Genomic DNA, 20982 nt, shown 5'->3' on the forward strand with positions numbered 1-20982 from the left:
TAACTTTTCAACATTTACACTATTATTAAAATGAATTGAATTTTTCATAATTGATGAATTTTGCAACATTGAACCTGTTATTGAACAAAATTGAATTTGTTTTATAATTGATGAACTTTGCAACATTTACACTGTTATTGAACTGAGTTGAATCAACATTTAACTGAATTAAACTGAATTAAACTGAATTATGAAACTATTGTCTTCTGTAGAGCTGCTTTATAGTTGATTTTGTTTCATAATTGATTTATTTTGCAACATTTACGCAGTTTTTTTCCTGTTAAAGCTGCTTTGAATCATTCTGTATTGTATAAAGTGCTGTAGAAATAACTTGTGATTTGTGTGTCTTTCTCCAGTGTGTTTCGTGAGTGTGAGAACTAATAATTTGGATGATGGTGAATGGGTACCTGTCCTCATTTTTCATAAGGAGCATCTCCTCCGTGCTCCCATTGGCCCCGAACACAGTTATGAAAATGTTGGTGTCTGTTCCAGCATTCTGAGTGTCGCCCGTGACGACCGTCACTTCATAAACCACCTGAACAACAGCGAGAACATGAGACGTAACAGACCTGCAATCTTCACAAAGAGATCACTTCACCTTTCCCGTTCTAAACACACACACACACACACACACACATACACACCAGTCATTCACCAGTGCCCGAAAACTGCAGCAAGTGACAATTTACAAAAATGAAATGCATTGTTTATGGAACCGATCTGAACAACTGGCTGTTAACTCTTTCCCTGCCATTGACGGAATTCCGGCGCTCCGTGTTTTCACTGTTATACAGTAGGTGGCGCTGTTACGCATGAAAGAGTACTAAATATCCGGATCAAAACACAGGTAAAGGAGGAGCAGAAAACAAGCGATAGGAGCATGTAAAATAACGTGATCATCAAATATTAAACAGCATAAATCAAAACTGCGTTACTGAATGCAGTGTCGATCTACTCCATCTGTGTTTGATCATCGTTCTGAATCCCATCCGGACGAAATCTTGAACAACAACCACAAAAAATTCCCAGCTTTTTGTTCTAAATGTTTTTTTATGAAACCACATTCAAGTGTTGCTAAAAAAGAATGCATGAAGCTAGAATAATGTTTATGTTGCTGTTCTTTCTTTTTATATATTGCATGTTCAGGTATTAATTCAACAAAATATTCCATAAAAGTTATCAAAAATGCTGCCACTCGCTGGCAACTTGAATTTTTTATTTTTTTATTCTGGCAGGGAAAGAGTTAATGACGCATTTAGATGCCTTTTTGAATGTGCAAGAATAAACATTATTTAAATTTTTGTTTTATTAATATTTTGAAATACCTTTTATTTTTTATATTTTTAGTTTTCATGTTAATTTTAATTAATTTTTTTTGTAATTCAATTATGTGCTTTTGACATTTTATTAGTTTATTTTAAATATTTTTTATTTAGTTTCATCTATTTATTTCCAGTTAACAATTTTAGAGCTTCAACTTAAACTCATTTCAGTTTATTGCCAAAGCAACATTTCTAATTGATTAACATTTATATTTTATGTTATTTCAGCTTGGACAGAAATGCTTTTAATAGTTTTATTTTTAATTACTGATAATAATTGTGTTGCTAGATCTTGCTTCAAAAAAAGCAAAAAAGAACAAGCCCATAATAAGCCAAAATAAATTCAAATGCTCTATATAACTCTATAAACTTGATTGTATTATAAGTGTTTTGGACTTTTTTTAAATAAAGCACTGTCATTATAAGCCAGAGTCACGCAATTCTGTTTTTATAACACGCAACTGCGACTTTATATCATACAATTGCGATTTTATATCACGCAATTCTAACTTTATATCTCCCAATTGTATGTTATAAAGTCAGAATTGCCAGATATAAACACAATTGTGAGATAAAAAGTTGCAATTATCTTCTAAAATGTTTTATTCTGTGGCGGAAACAAGCTTAAAACTGCAGAATTTTTAGACGCTGTAGAATCAAAAATAGCACATGGCAAAAGCACAGAATGCCAGGACGTTGCTATGGTTACAGCAGTGTCAATCATCCCAATTTCTGGAGCGAGATGGAACGATCATTTAAACGTCCATCCTTATATGTGGTCGTCACTCCTGAAACTGTGTTTGCGACCCCGACTCTCACACACACTTCACGGGCGCCTGAACCTTTCGGATGATGCTGATGGTTGTGGCGTCCAGTATGTTGAAGACTCGGGCCGTCAGACCGTCTCCTCTGTCTTTGGCCAGCCAGCACTTGCACAGAAAGTTGTACTGAATCCCTTTTGTGGGAACGGCCACCGAGAGCTCATCCACCAGCCAGCAGCTTTCCGGAGTCGCTCCGTTGTGGCCCAGCTGAAAACGGGAACACAGAAAGATCCGACAAATCTCCTTTATTTGCTCACAATGTAAATCAGGTCATTCAAACAACGCTCTGAATTTCTGCAGCCATGATCACTAGATGATGTCTGGGGTTTATTTACAGAAATTAATACTTTTATTCATCAATTAAATTGATCAAAAGTGACATTTATAATGTTACAAAAGATTCTATTTCAAATAAACGCTGTTTATTTGAAAGTTAGATAAACTTTCTTTCGTTAAATGTATGATGGTTTCCACAGAAATATAAACATTGATAATAATCATAAATGTTTCTTGATCATCAAATCATCATATTAGAGTGATTTCTGAAGGATCATGTGACACTGAAGACTGGAGTAATGATGCTGAAAATACAGCTTTGATCACAGGAATAAATCACATTTTACTATATAATTACATAGAATTTTTCATAATTGATGAATTTTTCAACATCGACCCTGTTATTGAACTGAATTGAATTTGTTTCATAATTGATGAACTTTTCAACATTGACCATGTTATTGAACATAATTGAATTTGTTTAATAATTGATACATTTTGCAACATTGACCCTGTTATTGAACAAAATTGAATTTGTTTGATAATTGATGAATTTTGCAACATTGACCCGTTACTGAACAGAATTGAATTTGTTAGATAATTAATGAATTTTGCAACATTGACCCTGTTATTGAACAGAATTGAATTTGTTTCATAACTGATGAATTTTGCAACATTGACCCTATTGAACAAAATTGAATTTGCTTGATAATTGATGAATTTTGCAACATTGACCCTGTTATTGAACAGAATTGAATTTGTTTCATAACTGATGAATTTTGCAACATTGACCCTATTGAACAAAATTGAATTTGCTTGATAATTGATGAATTTTGCAATATTGACCATGTTATTGAACAAAATTGAATTTGCTTGATAATTGATGAATTTTGCAACATTGACCCTGTTATTGAACAGAATTGAATTTGTTTCATAATTGATGAATTTTACAACATTGAACCTGTTGTTGAACTGAATTGAATTTGTTTCATAATTGATTAACTTTTCAACATTGACCATGTTATTGAACAGAATTGAATTTGTTTAATAATTGATAAATTTTGCAACATTGACCCTGTTATTGAACAAAATTGAATTTGCTTGATAATTGATGAATTTTGCAACATTGACCCGTTACTGAACAGAATTGAATTTGTTTGATAATTAATGAATTTTGCAACATTGACTGTTATTGAAAAGAATTGAATTTGTTTCATAATTTATGAATTTTGCAACATTGACCCGTTACTGAACAGAATTGAATTTGTTTGATAATTAATGAATTTTGCAACATTGACCCTGTTATTGAACAGAATTGAATTTGTTTCATAATTGATGAATTTAGCAACATTGACCAGTTACTGAACGGAATTGAATTTGTTTGATAATTAATGAATTTTGCAACATCGACCATGTTATTGAACAAAATTGAATTTGCTTGATAATTGATGAATTTTGCAACATTGACCCGTTACTGAACAGAATTGAATTTGTTTGATAATTAATGAATTTTGCAACATCGACCCTGTTATTGAACAGAATTGAATTTGTTTGATAATTGATTAATTTTGCAACATTGACCCGTTACTGAACAGAATTGAATTTGTTTGATAATTAATGAACAACATTAACGCTGTTATTTTCCTGTTGAAGCTGCTTTGAATCAACCTGTATTGTATAAAGCGCTGTAGAAATAACTTGTAATATTTATTAGAAAACAGCTATTTTACATTGCAATAATAATTCACTGTTTTTCCTGTATTTTTGATACAGAAGAGACTCTTAGACACAATAAAGGTAATCATAATAATGTTACTGTGACCGAGTCTCACCTCGACTCTCTTGATCTCGCCCACGTCGAGTCCGTAGCTCATGAAATGCTCCATTCCTCCGCTGGCGAAGCACTTCTTCCCGTCGGGCAGATCCAGCCAGATCCGCTCCGTCTCCAGATCGCTGGGTCCCATGATGATCACGTAGACCCGACTGCTGGTGCTGGCGTCGCGATCGGCTCCCGTCGACACCGTGAAGTGGTACGGGATCACTGTCGAAACAACAACACACAGCGTCTGAGGCAAGGATGAAGATTTCATTTGGACATTGGTGGGGACATAAAAGCAGAAGAGAAAACTTTATTTAGGGATTGACATTAAAGCCGACATATTACGCCCCTTTTCACAAGATGTAATATAAATCTATGGTGTCCTCAGAATGTGTCTGTGAAATTTCAGTTCAAAATACCAGATGATTTATTACAGCGTGTCAAATTTGCCCCTTTTTGGGATGAAAAAAGAACATTGAATTTGTTTCATAATTGATGAAATTTGCAACATTGAACCTGTTATTGAACTGAATTGAATTTGTTAATCAATTCTGTAATGTTATAAGTTAAAGGTAAAGATGACAAGGAGGCAGTCTAACAGAGATTTACCTTTACTGTGTTGTTTTACTTTCTCATTAAACTAAACTGTGCACGTAGGCTATGTTTCAAACACTTACTTTACTTGAAAGAGCACAGATTTCTTACGCATTTACTTCTCTGGGAATGTCAATGGTATGACCCATTTCAGATGTTTCCAAAATTACAACAACATTGGTTACATTTAAATATAATGAGATAAATATATACAGGGTTTGAAATTAACACCCGCCAAGCCGCCAATGCAGGTAACAATCAACTGTGGCAAGTAACCCTGTCAAATTACACACTTTGTCTTCGTTTAAGACAAATCTGTGCAGATTTAGCACAAATACTCTTGAGTCATCATGATATATTAAATACAGCGTATTGCGCAGAATCTGCTTATATCTGGCTCACTTTAACAAACGTCACTACACAACAAATAACGGTGCACTTGTTCATTTGCACTGAAGTAATAGTGAAGATTAAAAAGCATGTGGGTTAACAGAAAAGTTAATTGTTAATTCATTGTGACAATTCAGTATCGCTGAATATTGGTAAGGACATGTCGTTCTACGCCCTTGGTCTGAGAGTTGCACACACACTTCAGAGACGGCAGAGAAACAAGTGCATGAACTCACTCGGACCCTCGTCCATAATCACAGCCTTCTTCTTCTTCTTCTTCTTGTTCATGTTGCCGTCCAGTCCTGCTTTAGAGTTCTGCATGCTCTTCTTCACGTTCTGAGGGTTCCTCTCGCCCTCGTAGCCCTGGATATACAATCGCGATGTGTGGATTAAAGACGTGTTTTACATGTAAAAAAAAAAAAGAAAAAAGATTTTCACTCAGAGGCTCCATAAAGACTTTGTTTTGGATGAAGTACAAGCCGAGTTTTTGTCTTTTGTTAATCATTCACTCATTTCTTTTTAATTATGGTGTCATTTAACAATGGTTTCGTCTGTACGCGGAAAACTCAAAGGAAAAACTTCTCCATTTTGAGCACATCATTGTCGTGTAAACGTACGCTTAGTGTGGGTACAATGCAAAAAATGCTTTACTTACTTGTATTTTTGTCTTGTTTCCAGTCCAAATATATAGAAATTCTTAAATCAAGATGCATTTACTAGATGAGTAAAATGACATAAGATATTATGTCCTGTTTTCTAGGGATTTAAATCCAAATTAAGAGAGTTGTTGCTTAAAACAAGCAAAATAATCTGCCAATGGGGTGAGAAAAGTAATGTTAATTCAAACAGAAACAAGATTATTTTTCTGACCCCATTGGCAGATCATTTTGCTTGTTTTCTAGAAAAATTAAGTGAGTTTTTGCTTAAAACAAGACTTAATATCTTATGGCATTTTACTCTTCTAGTAAATGCATCTTGATTGAAGAATTTTTAGATATCTGGACTGGAAACAAGACAAAAATACTGAGTAAGAAAAGCAGAATCTGAGCAATAATAACCCTGAGCTGACAGCTGTTTTTTTATTGACTAATGTTTACAAAGATTAATAAATACTGTAATAAATGTATTGATCATCATTCATTAATGTTAATGCATTAACTAAACGGCCACTAATGGAACCTTACTATACAATAAAACGGTAATAAAACAATATTTTTTTACTATAGAACCGGTAATGAAACAGGTAAAATCGGTAACACTTCACAGATGATTTGTGGTTTTGTTAGTGTGGGTGATAATCCATCAGAATCTGAGCTTGTGATGATGTGTTTGGTCTCGGTGTGATTAATAAAGAATGTGAATCACACCTTGATGAAGAAGGTCCTCTCGATGCGCTTATCCTCCTTCTTCCTGGAGAGCCAGCGTTCGCACAGGAACATGTAAACCTCTTCCGTGTCCGTGTCCACCAGCTCCACCTGATCCAGGTACCAGTCGGCCCCGGCCCCGGAGTCGTCGTGTCGGATCCGGATCTTAAACACCAGACCCAGATCCACTGCCTCAATGCTGAACTTGTCCACCTATACACACACACAACTGAGTGAATCTGGAGCCATGATGATTCTCAGCTGGAAAACCTTTATTCAGAGTCTTCTCTAAAACATGTTCACCAAACCGCAAAACATGAGGTTCGTCCTCAGTGTTTCTGACTCGTTTTCCAGCACGAACATCTGAACATTCTCAAATCAAGAGACATTTACTGGATGGAGAAGCGAAATCACTGAAGATGTTAAGACTGGATAATGAATCAAAATGAGTTAAAACAAGAACAAATATCTGTTAATGGAGTCAGAAATATAAACTTAATTCAAAGTGAAAACAAGATTATTTTTCTGACTCCATTGTCAGATATTTGTTCTTGTTTTAAACACAAACTCACTCCAGTCTTAATATCTTCAGTCATTTTGCTTCTCCAGTAAATGTATCTGTGTTTAGATATTTATGTGTGTGTGTGTGTGTGTGTGTGTGTGTGTGTGTGTGTGTGTGTGTGTGTGTGTGAGAGAGAGAGAGAGAGAGAGAGAGAGAGAGTGTGTGTGTCTGTGTGTGTGTGTGTGTGTGTGTGTGTGTGTGTGTGTGTGTGTGTGTGTGTGTGTGTGTGTGTGTGTGTGTGTGTGTGTGTGTGTGAAAAGCTATGTGGGAATATTTGTTTTTAATGACCCTAAAAATTCGATCAAACCATGAAAATATGAGGACATATTTTATATATATTTTTTATATAAATTTTAAATATGAGGAAAGACCAAAACACTAAACTTGGTTAAGGTATTTATCTGACAATATTATTTGGCAAACTACAGCTTCAGGTTTTATTTCACTGTGCAAAAAAAAAGCATTTGAAACATAAAGCAAACACTGACTACAACATAATCAGTTATTAATATTTCATTGGTGCTCTGCATTGTTTTTGCATGTGTTCATCATTTCTTTGTATGACAGTCCGGACAAAAATTATTCTGTCATGTTTCATTGCATTATTATCGCAAATAAAACAGTCGACTCCAGGCACGACTACGCCGTATGACTGCAAAATCTTGACCAGATTATGAATAATAACTGTGTGAGTTCAGAACTCACGGCTCCTCTCTCAAACTTGTTACTGCTGCTCTCAGACTTGCTGAGCTTTCGTTCTCCGGTGTCTCCCAGATCCCCGTACACCGTCAGGAAGACGTTAGCATCGGTTCCGGCGCCGTACATGTCACCCGTTCTCACCGTTACTGTGTATGTGTGAGCTGAAGAGAGAGGCAGAACACACACACACACACACACACACATCAGCGCTGGTGCGTTAGAGATGAACATTCTGTCTCAGTAACACAGTAACTCAGCCTCAGTGACTACTTCCTTAAGAGGAGCTGTCAATCACAGCTGTCAATCATGACGTTACATTCCCATTTTTATAGAATCAAATAACTAATTAAGACCAAACTTATTTCTAAAAAGACTTAAAGTCCCCATGAAATCAAAATTGACCCTATTTACTTTGTTAGCGCATATTACTAGTCTTGTGGCGAACAATTAATCCGTGCAAGAAAATATTAAAAAAAAAAATTTTTTACCATGGTAATCTTTAATCAAAATCTGAAAATGCCCCTCCCCTCTGCATTGGAGGACCTTCTCCGATGACGTAGGTTTGAGGAATTGGTTTGGGCAACGCGTAACCACTCCCCTCAAACCGTTAGTCTGCTATGAGCAGAGATGGAGAGGAGGAGCGCTAGAGTAAAACCCTGCCCTCTGTTCAATATTCCGTTTCACTGGGAAATACGTCATAACACTGGAGAAAAGTCGTTTGCAACTTCCGGTTCACGGGGACTTTAAACTTAAACCAGCATGATAAAAACTACATGACAGAAAACATCTTTGGAAAAAACTTATTTGAAGTGTAATTTGATTTAGTTTCCATCGCGTCCCATTAGACTACATTGTGAGGGCGGGGCTTATGACTTATACTGGGACCAGCCACCAGGGGGCGATCGAGACGCTTCGGCTTCACTTTTCAGCACTTGTGCGGCACCAGAGCCCGTCTACGGAGAGCCTGGACACTCCCTATTAAGTCCTATTGTACCGAATTTTGGTTGTAGTTCCACCAGAGTTCCACTGGGGGCGATCGCCCATGAGTGCAGAATGAATGGGAATCTATGGAGCTAGACGGCTAAATGTGTCTCTTTCACCCGATTGCCGTTGAGAAATCTCAGATTTGATTGTAGGTTTTGCAAGTTCAACATGGGGTATAGGTCGAAAATTGAATGAACGAGTACTTATGTCCTTTCGATTTCTTACAGGTTGAGTTGTTGTTGCTCATAACACGCTAGCATTCTGCTAATGAACGCTGATTGGTCAGTGAAGGACTGATTACGACCAGAAATACCGCTTGATGGTCTTTTAAAACAACAAAACTAAAGCTCTTCTAGCACGTGTGTTTCCCTGTGTCAGCTGTGTTGTGTGTTTGCCTGTGTCAGCTGTGTTGTGTGTTTACCTGTGTCAGCTGTGTTGCGTGTTTACCAGTGTCAGCTGTGTGTTTACCTGTGTCAGCTGTGTTGCGTGTTTGCCTGTGTCAGCTGTGTTGTGTGTTTACCTGTGTCAGCTGTGTTGCGTGTTTACCAGTGTCAGTTGTGTGTTTACCTGTGTCAGCTGTGTTGCGTGTTTGCCTGTGTCAGCTGTGTTGTGTGTTTACCTGTGTCAGCTGTGTTGCGTGTTTACCAGTGTCAGTTGTGTGTTTACCTGTGTCAGCTGTGTTGTGTTTACCTGTGTCAGCTGTGTTGTGTGTTTACCTGTGTCAGCTGTGTTGTGTGTTTACCTGTGTCAGCTGTGTTGTGTGTTTACCAGTGTCAGCTGTGTTGTGTGTTTACCTGTGTCAGCTGTGTTGCGTGTTTACCAGTGTCAGCTGTGTGTTTACCTGTGTCAGCTGTGTTGTGTGTTTATCTGTGTCAGCTGTGTTGTGTGTTTACCTGTGTCAGCTGTGTTGTGTGTTTACCTGTGTCAGCTGTGTTGTGTGTTTGCCTGTGTCAGCTGTGTTGTGTGTTTACCAGTGTCAGCTGTGTGTTTACCTGTGTCAGCTGTGTTGTGTGTTTACCTGTGTCAGCTGTGTTGCGTGTTTGCCTGTGTCAGCTGTGTTGTGTGTTTACCAGTGTCAGCTGTGTTGTGTGTTTACCAGTGTCAGCTGTGTTGTGTGTTTACCAGTGTCAGCTGTGTTGTGTGTTTACCTGTGTCAGCTGTGTTGTGTGTTTACCTGTGTCAGCTGTGTTGTGTGTTTACCAGTGTCAGCTGTGTGTTTACCTGTGTCAGCTGTGTTGTGTGTTTACCTGTGTCAGCTGTGTTGTGTGTTTACCTGTGTCAGCTGTGTTGTGTGTTTACCTGTGTCAGCTGTGTTGCGTGTTTGCCTGTGTCAGCTGTGTGGTGTGTTTGCCTGTGTCAGCTGTGTTGTGTGTTTACCTGTGTCAGCTGTGTTGTGTGTTTACCAGTGTCAGCTGTGTTGTGTGTTTACCAGTGTCAGCTGTGTGTTTACCAGTGTCAGCTGTGTTGTGTGTTTACCAGTGTCAGCTGTGTTGCGTGTTTGGCTGTGTCAGCTGTGTGGTGTGTTTGCCTGTGTCAGCTGTGTTGTGTGTTTACCTGTGTCAGCTGTGTTGTGTGTTTACCAGTGTAAGCTGTGTTGTGTGTTTACCAGTGTCAGCTGTGTGTTTACCAGTGTCAGCTGTGTTGTGTGTTTACCTGTGTCAGCTGTGTTGTGTGTTTACCTGTGTCAGCTGTGTTGTGTGTTTACCAGTGTCAGCTGTGTTGTGTGTTTACCAGTGTCAGCTGTGTGTTTACCAGTGTCAGCTGTGTTGTGTGTTTACCTGTGTCAGCTGTGTTGTGTGTTTGCCTGTGTCAGCTGTGTTGTGTGTTTACCTGTGTCAGTTGTGTTGTGTGTTTGCCTGTCAGCTGTGTTGTGTATTTACCTGTGTCAGCTGTGTTGTGTTTACCTGTGTCAGCTGTGTTGTGTATTTACTTGTGTCAGCTGTGTTGTGTGTTTACCTGTGTCAGCTGTGTTGTGTGTTTGCCTGTGTCAGCTGTGTTGTGTATTTACCTGTGTCAGCTGTGTTGTGTGTTTACCTGTGTCAGCTGTGTTGTGTGTTTGCCTGTGTCAGCTGTGTTGTGTGTTTACCTGTGTCAGCTGTGTTGTGTGTTTGACTGTGTCAGCTGTGTTGCGTGTTTACCAGTGTCAGCTGTGTTGCGTGTTTGCCTGTGTCAGCTGTGTGGTGTGTTTGCCTGTGTCAGCTGTGTTGTGTGTTTGCCTGTGTCAGCTGTGTTGTGTGTTTACCATTGTCAGCTGTGTTGTGTGTTTACCAGTGTCAGCTGTGTGTTTACCAGTGTCAGCTGTGTTGTGTGTTTACCTGTGTCAGCTGTGTTGTGTGTTTACCTGTGTCAGCTGTGTTGTGTGTTTGCCTGTGTCAGCTGTGTTGTGTGTTTACCTGTGTCAGCTGTGTTGTGTGTTTACCTGTGTCAGCTGTGTTGTGTGTTTACCAGTGTCAGCTGTGTGTTTACCAGTGTCAGCTGTGTTGTGTGTTTACATGTGTCAGCTGTGTTGTGTGTTTGCCTGTGTCAGCTGTGTTGTGTGTTTACCTGTGTCAGCTGTGTGTTTACCTGTGTCAGCTGTGTGTTTACCTGTGTCAGCTGTATTGTGTGTTTACCTGTGTCAGCTGTGTTGTGTGTTTGCCTGTGTCAGCTGTGTTGTGTGTTTGCCTGTGTCAGCTGTGTTGTGTGTTTGCCTGTGTCAGCTGTGTTGTGTTTCCCTGTGTCAGCTGTGTTGTGTGTTTACCTGTGTCAGCTGTGTTGTGTGTTTACCTGTGTCAGCTGTGTTGTGTGTTTACCTGTGTCAGCTGTGTTGTGTGTTTCCCTGTGTCAGCTGTGTTGTGTGTTTACCTGTGTCAGCTGTGTTGTGTGTTTACCTGTGTCAGCTGTGTTGTGTGTTTACCTGTGTCAGCTGTGTTGTGTATTTACCTGTGTCAGCTGTGTTGTGTTTACCTGTGTCAGCTGTGTTGTGTATTTACTTGTGTCAGCTGTGTTGTGTGTTTACCTGTGTCAGCTGTGTTGTGTGTTTACCTGTGTCAGCTGTGTTGTGTGTCTACCTGTGTCAGCTGTGTTGTGTGTTTCCCTGTGTCAGCTGTGTTGTGTGTTTACCTATGTCAGCTGTGTTGTCGATGCCTCGAGAGAAAAGAAAGTGCAGAGCTGAAAGTACCAAAGTGACTGAAGGATTGCCGTAAAGCAGTATCTCTGGTCGTACGATGTGTGTGACGTCATTGACATTTTAAAAGACTTTTTAAAGCAAATAAGTGACTCTAAAAAATCGAACACCCAGCAATGTGTAATTTCTTTGCATCTCCTTTCGAATACACCATTCAAATTACTAGACAAAAAATTATATCCTGAGAAAAGTGGATTTTGAAGGGTATAGCGCCATAGACCTCCATTCACTCTGCACTCGTCCTGTGAGCGCCCTCATGTGGAGCCAGAGTGGAACTGCAACCAGTTCAGAAGCCGGAAGTTTACTGAGAGTGGAAGTTCTCCCTTTATTAGACATTCTCTGGTGTCAGTGATGACGTACTCTCGAGAGCATCCTCCACCTCGATCTCGCTGTGTTTGAGCGTGCCGTCTCTCAGAAGCTTCTCCGTGATGATGTCCGACGGCACCAGCTCTCTCACCGTCTCTCCGTCGTCCTCGGACCGGGCCAGCCAGCGCTCACAGGGGAAGATGGTGGTCTCCGAACCCTGGACAAACACACCGCTCACAACGCTGATCTTCTCTAATACTTCTCTAATACTAGCCTAACTTAAGTTACCTTTCCTTTTCTTAAAAGTCTTCTGATTTCCACTCTGTCCAGATGCCAGCCGGGGTTCGTCCCTTTGTTATCATGTCCGATGCGGATCTTCTCGATGATGTCTCCAATGTCTTCCAGCTTCACAGAGAGAGACAGAACAACACCGACTGAGACTTAATCATAATGGACAACTAGATAAAAAAAAAGTTTGTAGAGAAGCTTTAAGTTGGCTTGAGAAAGCAGCCAGAAAGTTTGAAGTAGTTTTATTTTTACTTAAGTAGAAGTTTCAAAAGGCAGAATTTTAAGAGATAGATAGATGCTAGGGTGGTGGCTAGGGTGTTGCTATATGTTTAGAAGGGTGCTCTGGGTGGTATCTAGGGTGTTGCTATGCGGTTGCTAGGGTACTTGGGGTGGTGGCTATGGTGTTGCTATCCAGTTGCTAAGGTATTCTGAGTGGTTGCTAGGGTGTTGCTATGCGGTTGCTAAGGTATTCTGAGTGGTTGCTAGGTGAGTGGTTGCTAGGGTGTTGCTATGCGGTTGCTAGGTATTCTGAGTGGTTGCTAGGCTGTTGCTATGCGTTTGCTAGGGTACTTGGGGTGGTGGCTAAGGTTGCTAAGGTATTCTGAGTGGTTGCTAGGGTGTTTCTATGCGGTTGCTAAGTTATTCTGAGTGGTTGCTAGGTGAGTGGTTGCTAGGGTGTTGCTATGCGCTTGCTAGGGTACTTTGGGTGGTGGCCAAGGTTGCTAAGGTATTTTGAGTGGTTGCTAGGGTGTTGCTATGTGGTTGCCCAGGTATTCTGAGTGGTTTCTAGGTGAGTGGTTGCTAGGGTGTTGCTATGAGGTTGCTAGGGTGTTGCTATGCGGTTGCTAGGTATTCTGAGTGGTTGCTAGGGTGTTGCTATGTGTTTGCTAGGGTACTGGGGTGGTTGCTAGTGTGTTTCTATGTGGCTGCTAAGGAGTTGCTATGCAGTAGGGTGCTCAGGGTAGTATTTATGGTATATTACTGGTATTTACTATAAATTATTTATCCGTGCACATCATAATTATTGTGTTAAATTCATGTTCCTGGTAATCTTGAATCAGAATAACTTCCTCTTGCAGCATCTCTTCTCTTCTCTGATGATGTGGTGCATCATGTGATTCACTCACATGAGATCCACCAATAGCAAACCGCAACCATCCAATCAATTCCCCACAGACACAATCAAGCCCCGCCCACATTTGTTCTTGTTCCGCGTTTCACTCGGATATACGACACAATAGAGGAGAAAAGACCAGCTCAACTTTAACACTGAAGGTAGACGCTCACCTCCACTATGAACATGTCTTCTGCTGATCTCTCAAATGCCAAGCGTCTCTCTCTCTTGTTGACGCACAGGTACTTCTGCTGCGTTGCTAGGCCCTTCTGACCGTACAGGACTATGAAGACGTTCGCATCCGTCCCCGCGGCGAAGACGTCGCTCGTGAAGGTGGTTATCTCATAGGGAACGACTACAGGTGAAGGACAGGGTGAACAAAACACATATTCAAATAAATCTATTTATTCATTTTTCAGACTTAATATCTTCAGTCAATGCATCTTGATTTAGGAATGTTTAGATATTTGTGCTGGAAAACAAGACAGAAACACTGAGGAAGAAAGTAGGGTTGGGAATCGAAAATCGATTTCAATTCTAGAATCCAATACTTGAGGTCAGGAATCGGATACTTGTTGTAAAATTAAAATTTCGATTCCTCTTATCGACTCCTTTGTGTGCATTTCAATATGACTTTAAACCATTCAAGCGCTAGACAACTCACAGAAAATGTGCTCTTAATGTGGTTTTAAACCATTCAAATGTTTTCTGTGCTGCAGGCGCGTGTATCAGTATATTGGATCCGTGCAGCTCTTAAAGAGACAGCAGCCTAATATTCCTGCTGCCGTCTCTACAGTAACACAGCAACACTAATATTCCTGCTGCCGTCTCTATAGTAACACAGCAACACTAATATTCCTGCTGCCGTCTCTACAGTAACACAGCAACACTAATATTCCTGCTGCCGTCTCTATAGTAACACAGCAACACTAATATTCCTGCTGCCGTCTCTATAGTAACACAGCAACACTAATATTCCTGCTGCCGTCTCTATAGTAACACAGTAACACTAATATTCCTGCTGCCGTCTCTATAGTAACACAGTAACACTAATATTCCTGCTGCCGTCTCTATAGTAACACAGTAACACTAATATTCCTGCTGCCGTCTCTATAGTAACACAGCAACACTAATATTCCTGCTGCCGTCTCTATAGTAACACAGCAACACTAATATTCCTGCTGCCGTCTCTATAGTAACACAGTAACACTAATATTCCTGCTGCCGTCTCTATAGTAACACAGCAACACTAATATTCCTGCTGCCGTCTCTATAGTAACACAGCAACACTAATATTCCTGCTGCCGTCTCTATAGTAACACAGTAACACTAATATTCCTGCTGCCGTCTCTATAGTAACACAGCAACACTAATATTCCTGCTGCCGTATCTATAGTAACACAGTAACACTAATATTCCTGCTGCCGTCTCTATAGTAACACAGCAACACTAATATTCCTGCTGCCGTCTCTATAGTAACACAGCAACACTAATATTCCTGCTGCCGTCTCTATAGTAACACAGTAACACTAATATTCCTGCTGCCGTCTCTATAGTAACACAGCAACACTAATATTCCTGCTGCCGTCTCTATAGTAACACAGCAACACTAATATTCCTGCTGCCGTCTCTATAGTAACACAGTAACACTAATATTCCTGCTGCCGTCTCTATAGTAACACAGTAACACTAATATTCCTGCTGCCGTCTCTATAGTAACACAGCAACACTAATATTCCTGCTGCCGTATCTATAGTAACACAGTAACACTAATATTCCTGCTGCCGTCTCTATAGTAACACTAATCAAACAACAAAAGACAAAGAGAAAAGAACTCGTTCTTGACTGAATAACTTATGTAACTATTGTAATGTATATTTTATTTATGAAGTGCAGTGTTATTTTTTCATTTGATTACAGTTTCTGTACCGGAATACCTGAAAATCTTAAAACACTTCATTTCAATCGTATATTTGTTCAGCTGTATTTATTTGTTGCGAATGCTAATTTTTTATTTGTTCTTTTTTAATTACTGAGTGTTTACTTGTCTTAAATAATGCTTTAAATGTGTTTTAGTTCAGCTAGTTTTTTTGAAAAAAAAAAAAAAAAGTTCAAAAGTTGTAAGTGTTTTTAGCCTGTTGATTTTTGTTCATGATATTCAGCTACAATTTAATGCTTTGCAATAAGACTAAATGTGATTGATATCTTAGGGTTTTTATAACCATATTGGAATCGAAATTAGGAATCGATAAGAATCGATAAGCAGAATCGAAATCGGAATCATTAAAATTCAAATGATACCCAATCCTATAAGAAAGTCATTTTTTGCAGTGCATCTGTTTCTAATAGAGATGTAACAATATATCGTGTCACAATATATCGCAATACAAAAATGCAACATGTATCGTGGATAGTTCACCCAAAATAAAAATTACTGTGTGAGACAAAATTCACAGTTCACAGAGTTTTAGTGTCAGAACTACATTAAACTACTATATATAACATTGATTATAATGTATAATAATGCAATGGGGGAATAATTCTGTTTTCAGCTTCAGAATCGTGAATATTGTTATTCTGGTGTCTCTATTGTCCTGTGCATTGGGTTTCCAGCTCCAAGTCCAAACCTATTAATTTACACACCCAATGTAACACCAAATCTAGCATTTTAATCAACAGTTAATTTTTTTTACCCTTTTATCATATGTCTCAGAGTATCACAATAATATCGTATTGTGAGTTCAGTATCGTGATATGTATCGAACTGTGACATGAATCATTACACCTCTAGTTTCTAATCAGCTAAACAGTGTTAATGGAAGCATAGGACGAGTAAATGAATCTCTTTCTCGTCTCTTACATGGCGTGTAAAGCTCAGTCTGCAGCTCGGCGGGATACAGATCTCGGACGATGGCTCCGTCATCTTCTCCTCGGTCCAGCCAGCGTCCGCATGGGAAGCGAAGTCTCTGTCCTTGAGAAGGAGCGTCAATCTCCACCCAGTCCAGGAACCAACCCGCCGAGCCTCCTGAAAAACACACACATCCGTGATACCGGCCGGCATGTTCCCGGGATACTCCAGTCATGCTTTAGCCTGAAGTGCAAAGAGTAATATGTATATATAAAAGCACTATTTCATTTAATTTTATACTGTATATTAAACAATATTATTAATCTCCTGCATTGAAATGAACCATCACTGAACTTACTCAAGCTGGACTGTGACGCTATTTTCTTCTAGAAACAAACTTTGTTGCATTATTTTCCTGTTATCTCTGTAAAGCTGCTTTGAAACACTCTGTATTGTAAAAAACGCTGTGTAAATAAATGTGACTTGACTTGACATTTGTTAAAGTGCATTTAAGATGCAGATGGAAGACCAGTCAGAGCAAATATAACGGGTACATACACATAATATTTCAGATGATATCTTCAGTTTAAAGTCTTAATTTGATCTCAGTTTCTCCTCACTGTTGTCTAGGAATGTTAAAGGTTCATTTGTGATGTATTTCCTGTGTGTTGATGATGTACAACAAGAACAACAGTGGCCATTAAGAGCGTTTCTGTAAAGTTGCCAGGCAAACTAACACCAGACGGGTGACGAACGGTTAGCAAGCAGTCGAGTGAATCCTGTCTGATTCAGTCCCAGCTGTCACTCTCTCCTCAAGTCCTGCTGGGAGGTTCGTATTTACGAGTTGGGAAGTTGGACAAGATGACAGAGCACCTTCTCTTAAAGGGCTCCTTGGTTATGATTTCACTTGTAATGTGGTAATGTTGCTGTTTGAGCATAAACAACATCTGCAAAATTACGACACTCAAAGTTTAATGCAAAGGGAGATATTCTTTTACAGAAATCGCTCTTTAAGGACTACAAGAAACGGCTGGTAGAGACTACAACGAGCTTCTTCCTGTGTTGGTGACATCACAAACCTTAAAATTTACATAAACCCCGCCCCCAGGAACACAGAGGTGAGGCCAAAAAAGTTTGCCCTAACTTAAGGCTGATGAATTTAGAGGTTAAAATATATTTTGAACACTGTTCCTGAACATTATGACCTTAACGTTTGTCTGTGCGCTGCACATTTTATAGAGAACAGCTTCCAGAAGAGAGTATATCAGGCTATACGAACAAAAGCTTTTCCTGAGAGACGGAGCCATTCACATTTTGTCGGGACAATCTGTCGTTTATGGATCAAAACGTGTAAGTATGGCTTATTAATTGTAGTTGTGTTTTCTATTAACAGTTTCAATTATAAGCTTTATGTAGTTGCTACTATAACTATGATATAAACGAACACCGCTCGCCTGCTAACTAACATTACAGTATTGATGTAGTGTTTACTGGAGATTTTGTAAGAATGTTCACCGGCCCTTAGGAAAATTAACCATAATTTTGTGATTACTGTTTGTATTAGCATAGTTTTCCGACAAATATGATTAAATGGTGGATAGCATTAAAGAAATATTAGATATTTCTATATCTTTCTTATATTTCTGTAAGAAAATTACATTAAAAAAAACCATACCACTCTGAAACGTCCTGTGAAATCCGTGCTTCAAATCCGTTCAGCACGATCCTCTTGTTTGTTAACATTGTCAGGGTCTGAATCGGGCTCGAAATGGTTTGGAATTGACGCCATGGTTAACATTTACATCTGAGTAGAGCTTGTGGTTATGAAGGGGCGGGACATTTCCCGAACACACGCTAAGCGCTGTCAATCACAACACACTGGGTCAGCTAACCAATCACAGCACATTTGGTATTTCGTACTTCATCGAAAATGACGCGTTCAACCAGACTGGGGAGAGAGGAGCTGTAATAATGTAAACGTTTTTTGAAACAATCAAGCATGAAAACATATTCTAGTACACCACAAAAACAAAATCAAGACTGTAAAAGGGCGTAATAGGACTTCTTTTAATAACTACACAAGTTTTTCCAACTCTACCTCTAGAAAATGAAGAACAAAGAATGTGCATCAGGTGTGTTTTGCTTTTTTATGTTTTAATTAACTTATGAAGCCACTGCAAACTTTATCGTTACATATTATATTGATGCACTGCTATTATATTTTGCGCAGACAATTCGTTTATTTTGTTGTAAATAAAAAAGCCTGAGAATGTAATTTGTTAAAAACCTACAAGTAACACACGTTTCTCACTAAACCTTGTAAAGTCATAAATCCCAAGCTTCCCACTGGTATTTCCGACTTTGCGGTGTAGTTCGTGTGCGATCAACTCGTAAACACAATCTTTCCGACATGACATGAACACACCATCATGTGTTTTCGCTCACGTGTCACTCACCTCCTTCATCATGGCCGATTCTCAGTTTCTGGAGTTCTCCCAGATCTACGGCCTCCACGGTGAACTCGTCGATCATTCCCTTCTCAAACTTGTTTTTGTGTGATTTAGAGGCTTTCAGGTTGATGATTCCTGTTCATTTAATGTGAGAAGAAACCGAGAAAAGACATTTAAATGATCAGAGGACGGTGTGAGGAACAGTTTCAGTATTTAACAGAAGTGTGTGTTTCGTCACCTGTGTCGTCATTCTCTCCAAACAGGATCGCAAACACATTGGCGTCTGTTCCTGCGTGTTTCTTCTCTCCTGTCTTGATCCTCAGCGTGTATGTTGTCGACATCGCTACAAACAAAAAATACGGAGAAGAAATAAAAAAATAAATAATGATCACTTTAGTCAGATAGACAAAACTGATTACAGTTAATTATATTTCCAGTTGATAAATATGATTTCTGTCTAGTTTTCCAAAAACAAATATCTTGATTTTTCTTCTGGGAATGAACACGTCACAATATTCCTCATTTAAATAATTAATACGCAGAATAAAGGGGCGGAGCCTGTTTGAGTTAGTTAGTAGTGTGTTAAACTGGCGGTTATGGTAATTAGGGGCGGGACATTTCCCAAACACACTCGAAGCGCTCGACCAATCACAACACACTGATCCAGCCGACCAATCAGAGCACAGTGTGCTTTTCAGAAGGAGGGGCTTCATAGAGACAGGAAGTAAACAGAGCGTTACTGACAGACTGGGAAGAGAGGAGCCGCAACAATGGAGAATATGAGGAGAATAATGCATTAGTAAAGCCAAAAAACTGTTCCTTTCACCTTTCTGCTCCAATCCCAGTGTGGCCCCGGACTCCTCCTCATCCTCGTCCTTCCTCATGAAGGCCTCATCCACAGGGACGAGCTCTCGGGCAATCTGACCATCATCTTCATCAACCGCTAACCAGCGATTACAGGGGAAGTAATACCTGCAGCGTAACCCGATATGAAGCTGTGAGACGCGTTCATGGCCGTTCTGTGTATCGTGACCAGGGGTTAACACCCGGAAACCCGCCAAATGCAGGTAAAAATCAACTGTGGCGGGAAATGCTGTCAGATAACAAGCCAATTTGGCGTGTTTACTTACTTTACTGGGAAAGTTTGTGTAAGCCAAATCTGCACAGATTTAGTGCAAATACTTGTGAGTTATCATGATATATTAAATACAGCGTATTGCAGAATCTGCTCATATCTGGCTTAGATATGTTCTTTTCCAACATCCTAAATTCTTTTTGATGTTCTTTGTACTGTATTAATCTTTCCACATAAAACACATTTTTGGTGAAAAGGATGAAAGAGGAAAGGAGGAGATGCTGGATGACAGGATTTTGTTTGAGTAACAAATTAATGTATATATACTATGTATATTTATAGACTACACACACACACACACACACACACACACACACATATATATATATATAATATATATATAATATTTTGAAAATACATAAAAGTCAATTCAAAAATATGAATAAATACTTTCATACTTCATATATAACAGTAAAGTTAAAATAATATTATTTACACAAAAAGGCATACTGTGCACTACACTGTATCCCATAATGCTCTGCGCTCAAACTGAAGCTAAGTTTATATCGGTTTAATTTCTTTTATTTATTTTTTGGCTAGTAGAAGTTCTGAATGGCCGGTAACTTAAACATTTAGTAGCCAAATTGGCCGGTGAGTGAAAAAGTTCATTTCAAACCCTGATCGTGCCGGTGCGTGTCACAACTAGCGCTTCAACACAATAGACTCATGAATAATTGGACGCGTGGCTGAACTCACGTGGTGTCGTCTTTAGTGTCCACGATCTCCACCCGGTCCAGGTACCAGGCCGACTGATGGCTGTTATCGTGCCGGATCCTCAGTTTCTTCAGCGTCCCGAGATCCACGGCTGTGATGGAGAACATGTCCTCCTGTGTGTCAAAGCAGC

At 39.3% G+C, this 20982-nt stretch overlaps 1 protein-coding gene across 1 annotated transcript in view; it reads right to left on the reverse strand.

Annotated features, from left to right (window-relative positions):
- The window catches only part of loxhd1b (lipoxygenase homology PLAT domains 1b), a gene marked incomplete at its 5' end in the record, with an annotated part of 66382 nt that overhangs the window by 7557 nt on the left and 37843 nt on the right, over positions 1-20982 (reverse strand). The window contains 14 exons of the mRNA XM_081349827.1: positions 408-535; positions 2165-2350; positions 4252-4460; positions 5459-5585; positions 6590-6799; positions 7854-8008; positions 12358-12520; positions 12592-12708; positions 13879-14060; positions 16566-16730; positions 19010-19138; positions 19242-19346; positions 19830-19975; positions 20835-20965. Of these exons, the coding sequence (XP_081205953.1) occupies positions 408-535; positions 2165-2350; positions 4252-4460; positions 5459-5585; positions 6590-6799; positions 7854-8008; positions 12358-12520; positions 12592-12708; positions 13879-14060; positions 16566-16730; positions 19010-19138; positions 19242-19346; positions 19830-19975; positions 20835-20965 (2153 nt within the window). The remainder of the gene's footprint in view (positions 1-407; positions 536-2164; positions 2351-4251; positions 4461-5458; positions 5586-6589; positions 6800-7853; positions 8009-12357; positions 12521-12591; positions 12709-13878; positions 14061-16565; positions 16731-19009; positions 19139-19241; positions 19347-19829; positions 19976-20834; positions 20966-20982) is intronic.

This window comes from Scardinius erythrophthalmus (genome assembly GCF_964197995.2).
Source record: "Scardinius erythrophthalmus genome assembly, chromosome: 20".
Lineage (NCBI taxonomy): Eukaryota > Metazoa > Chordata > Actinopteri > Cypriniformes > Leuciscidae > Scardinius > Scardinius erythrophthalmus.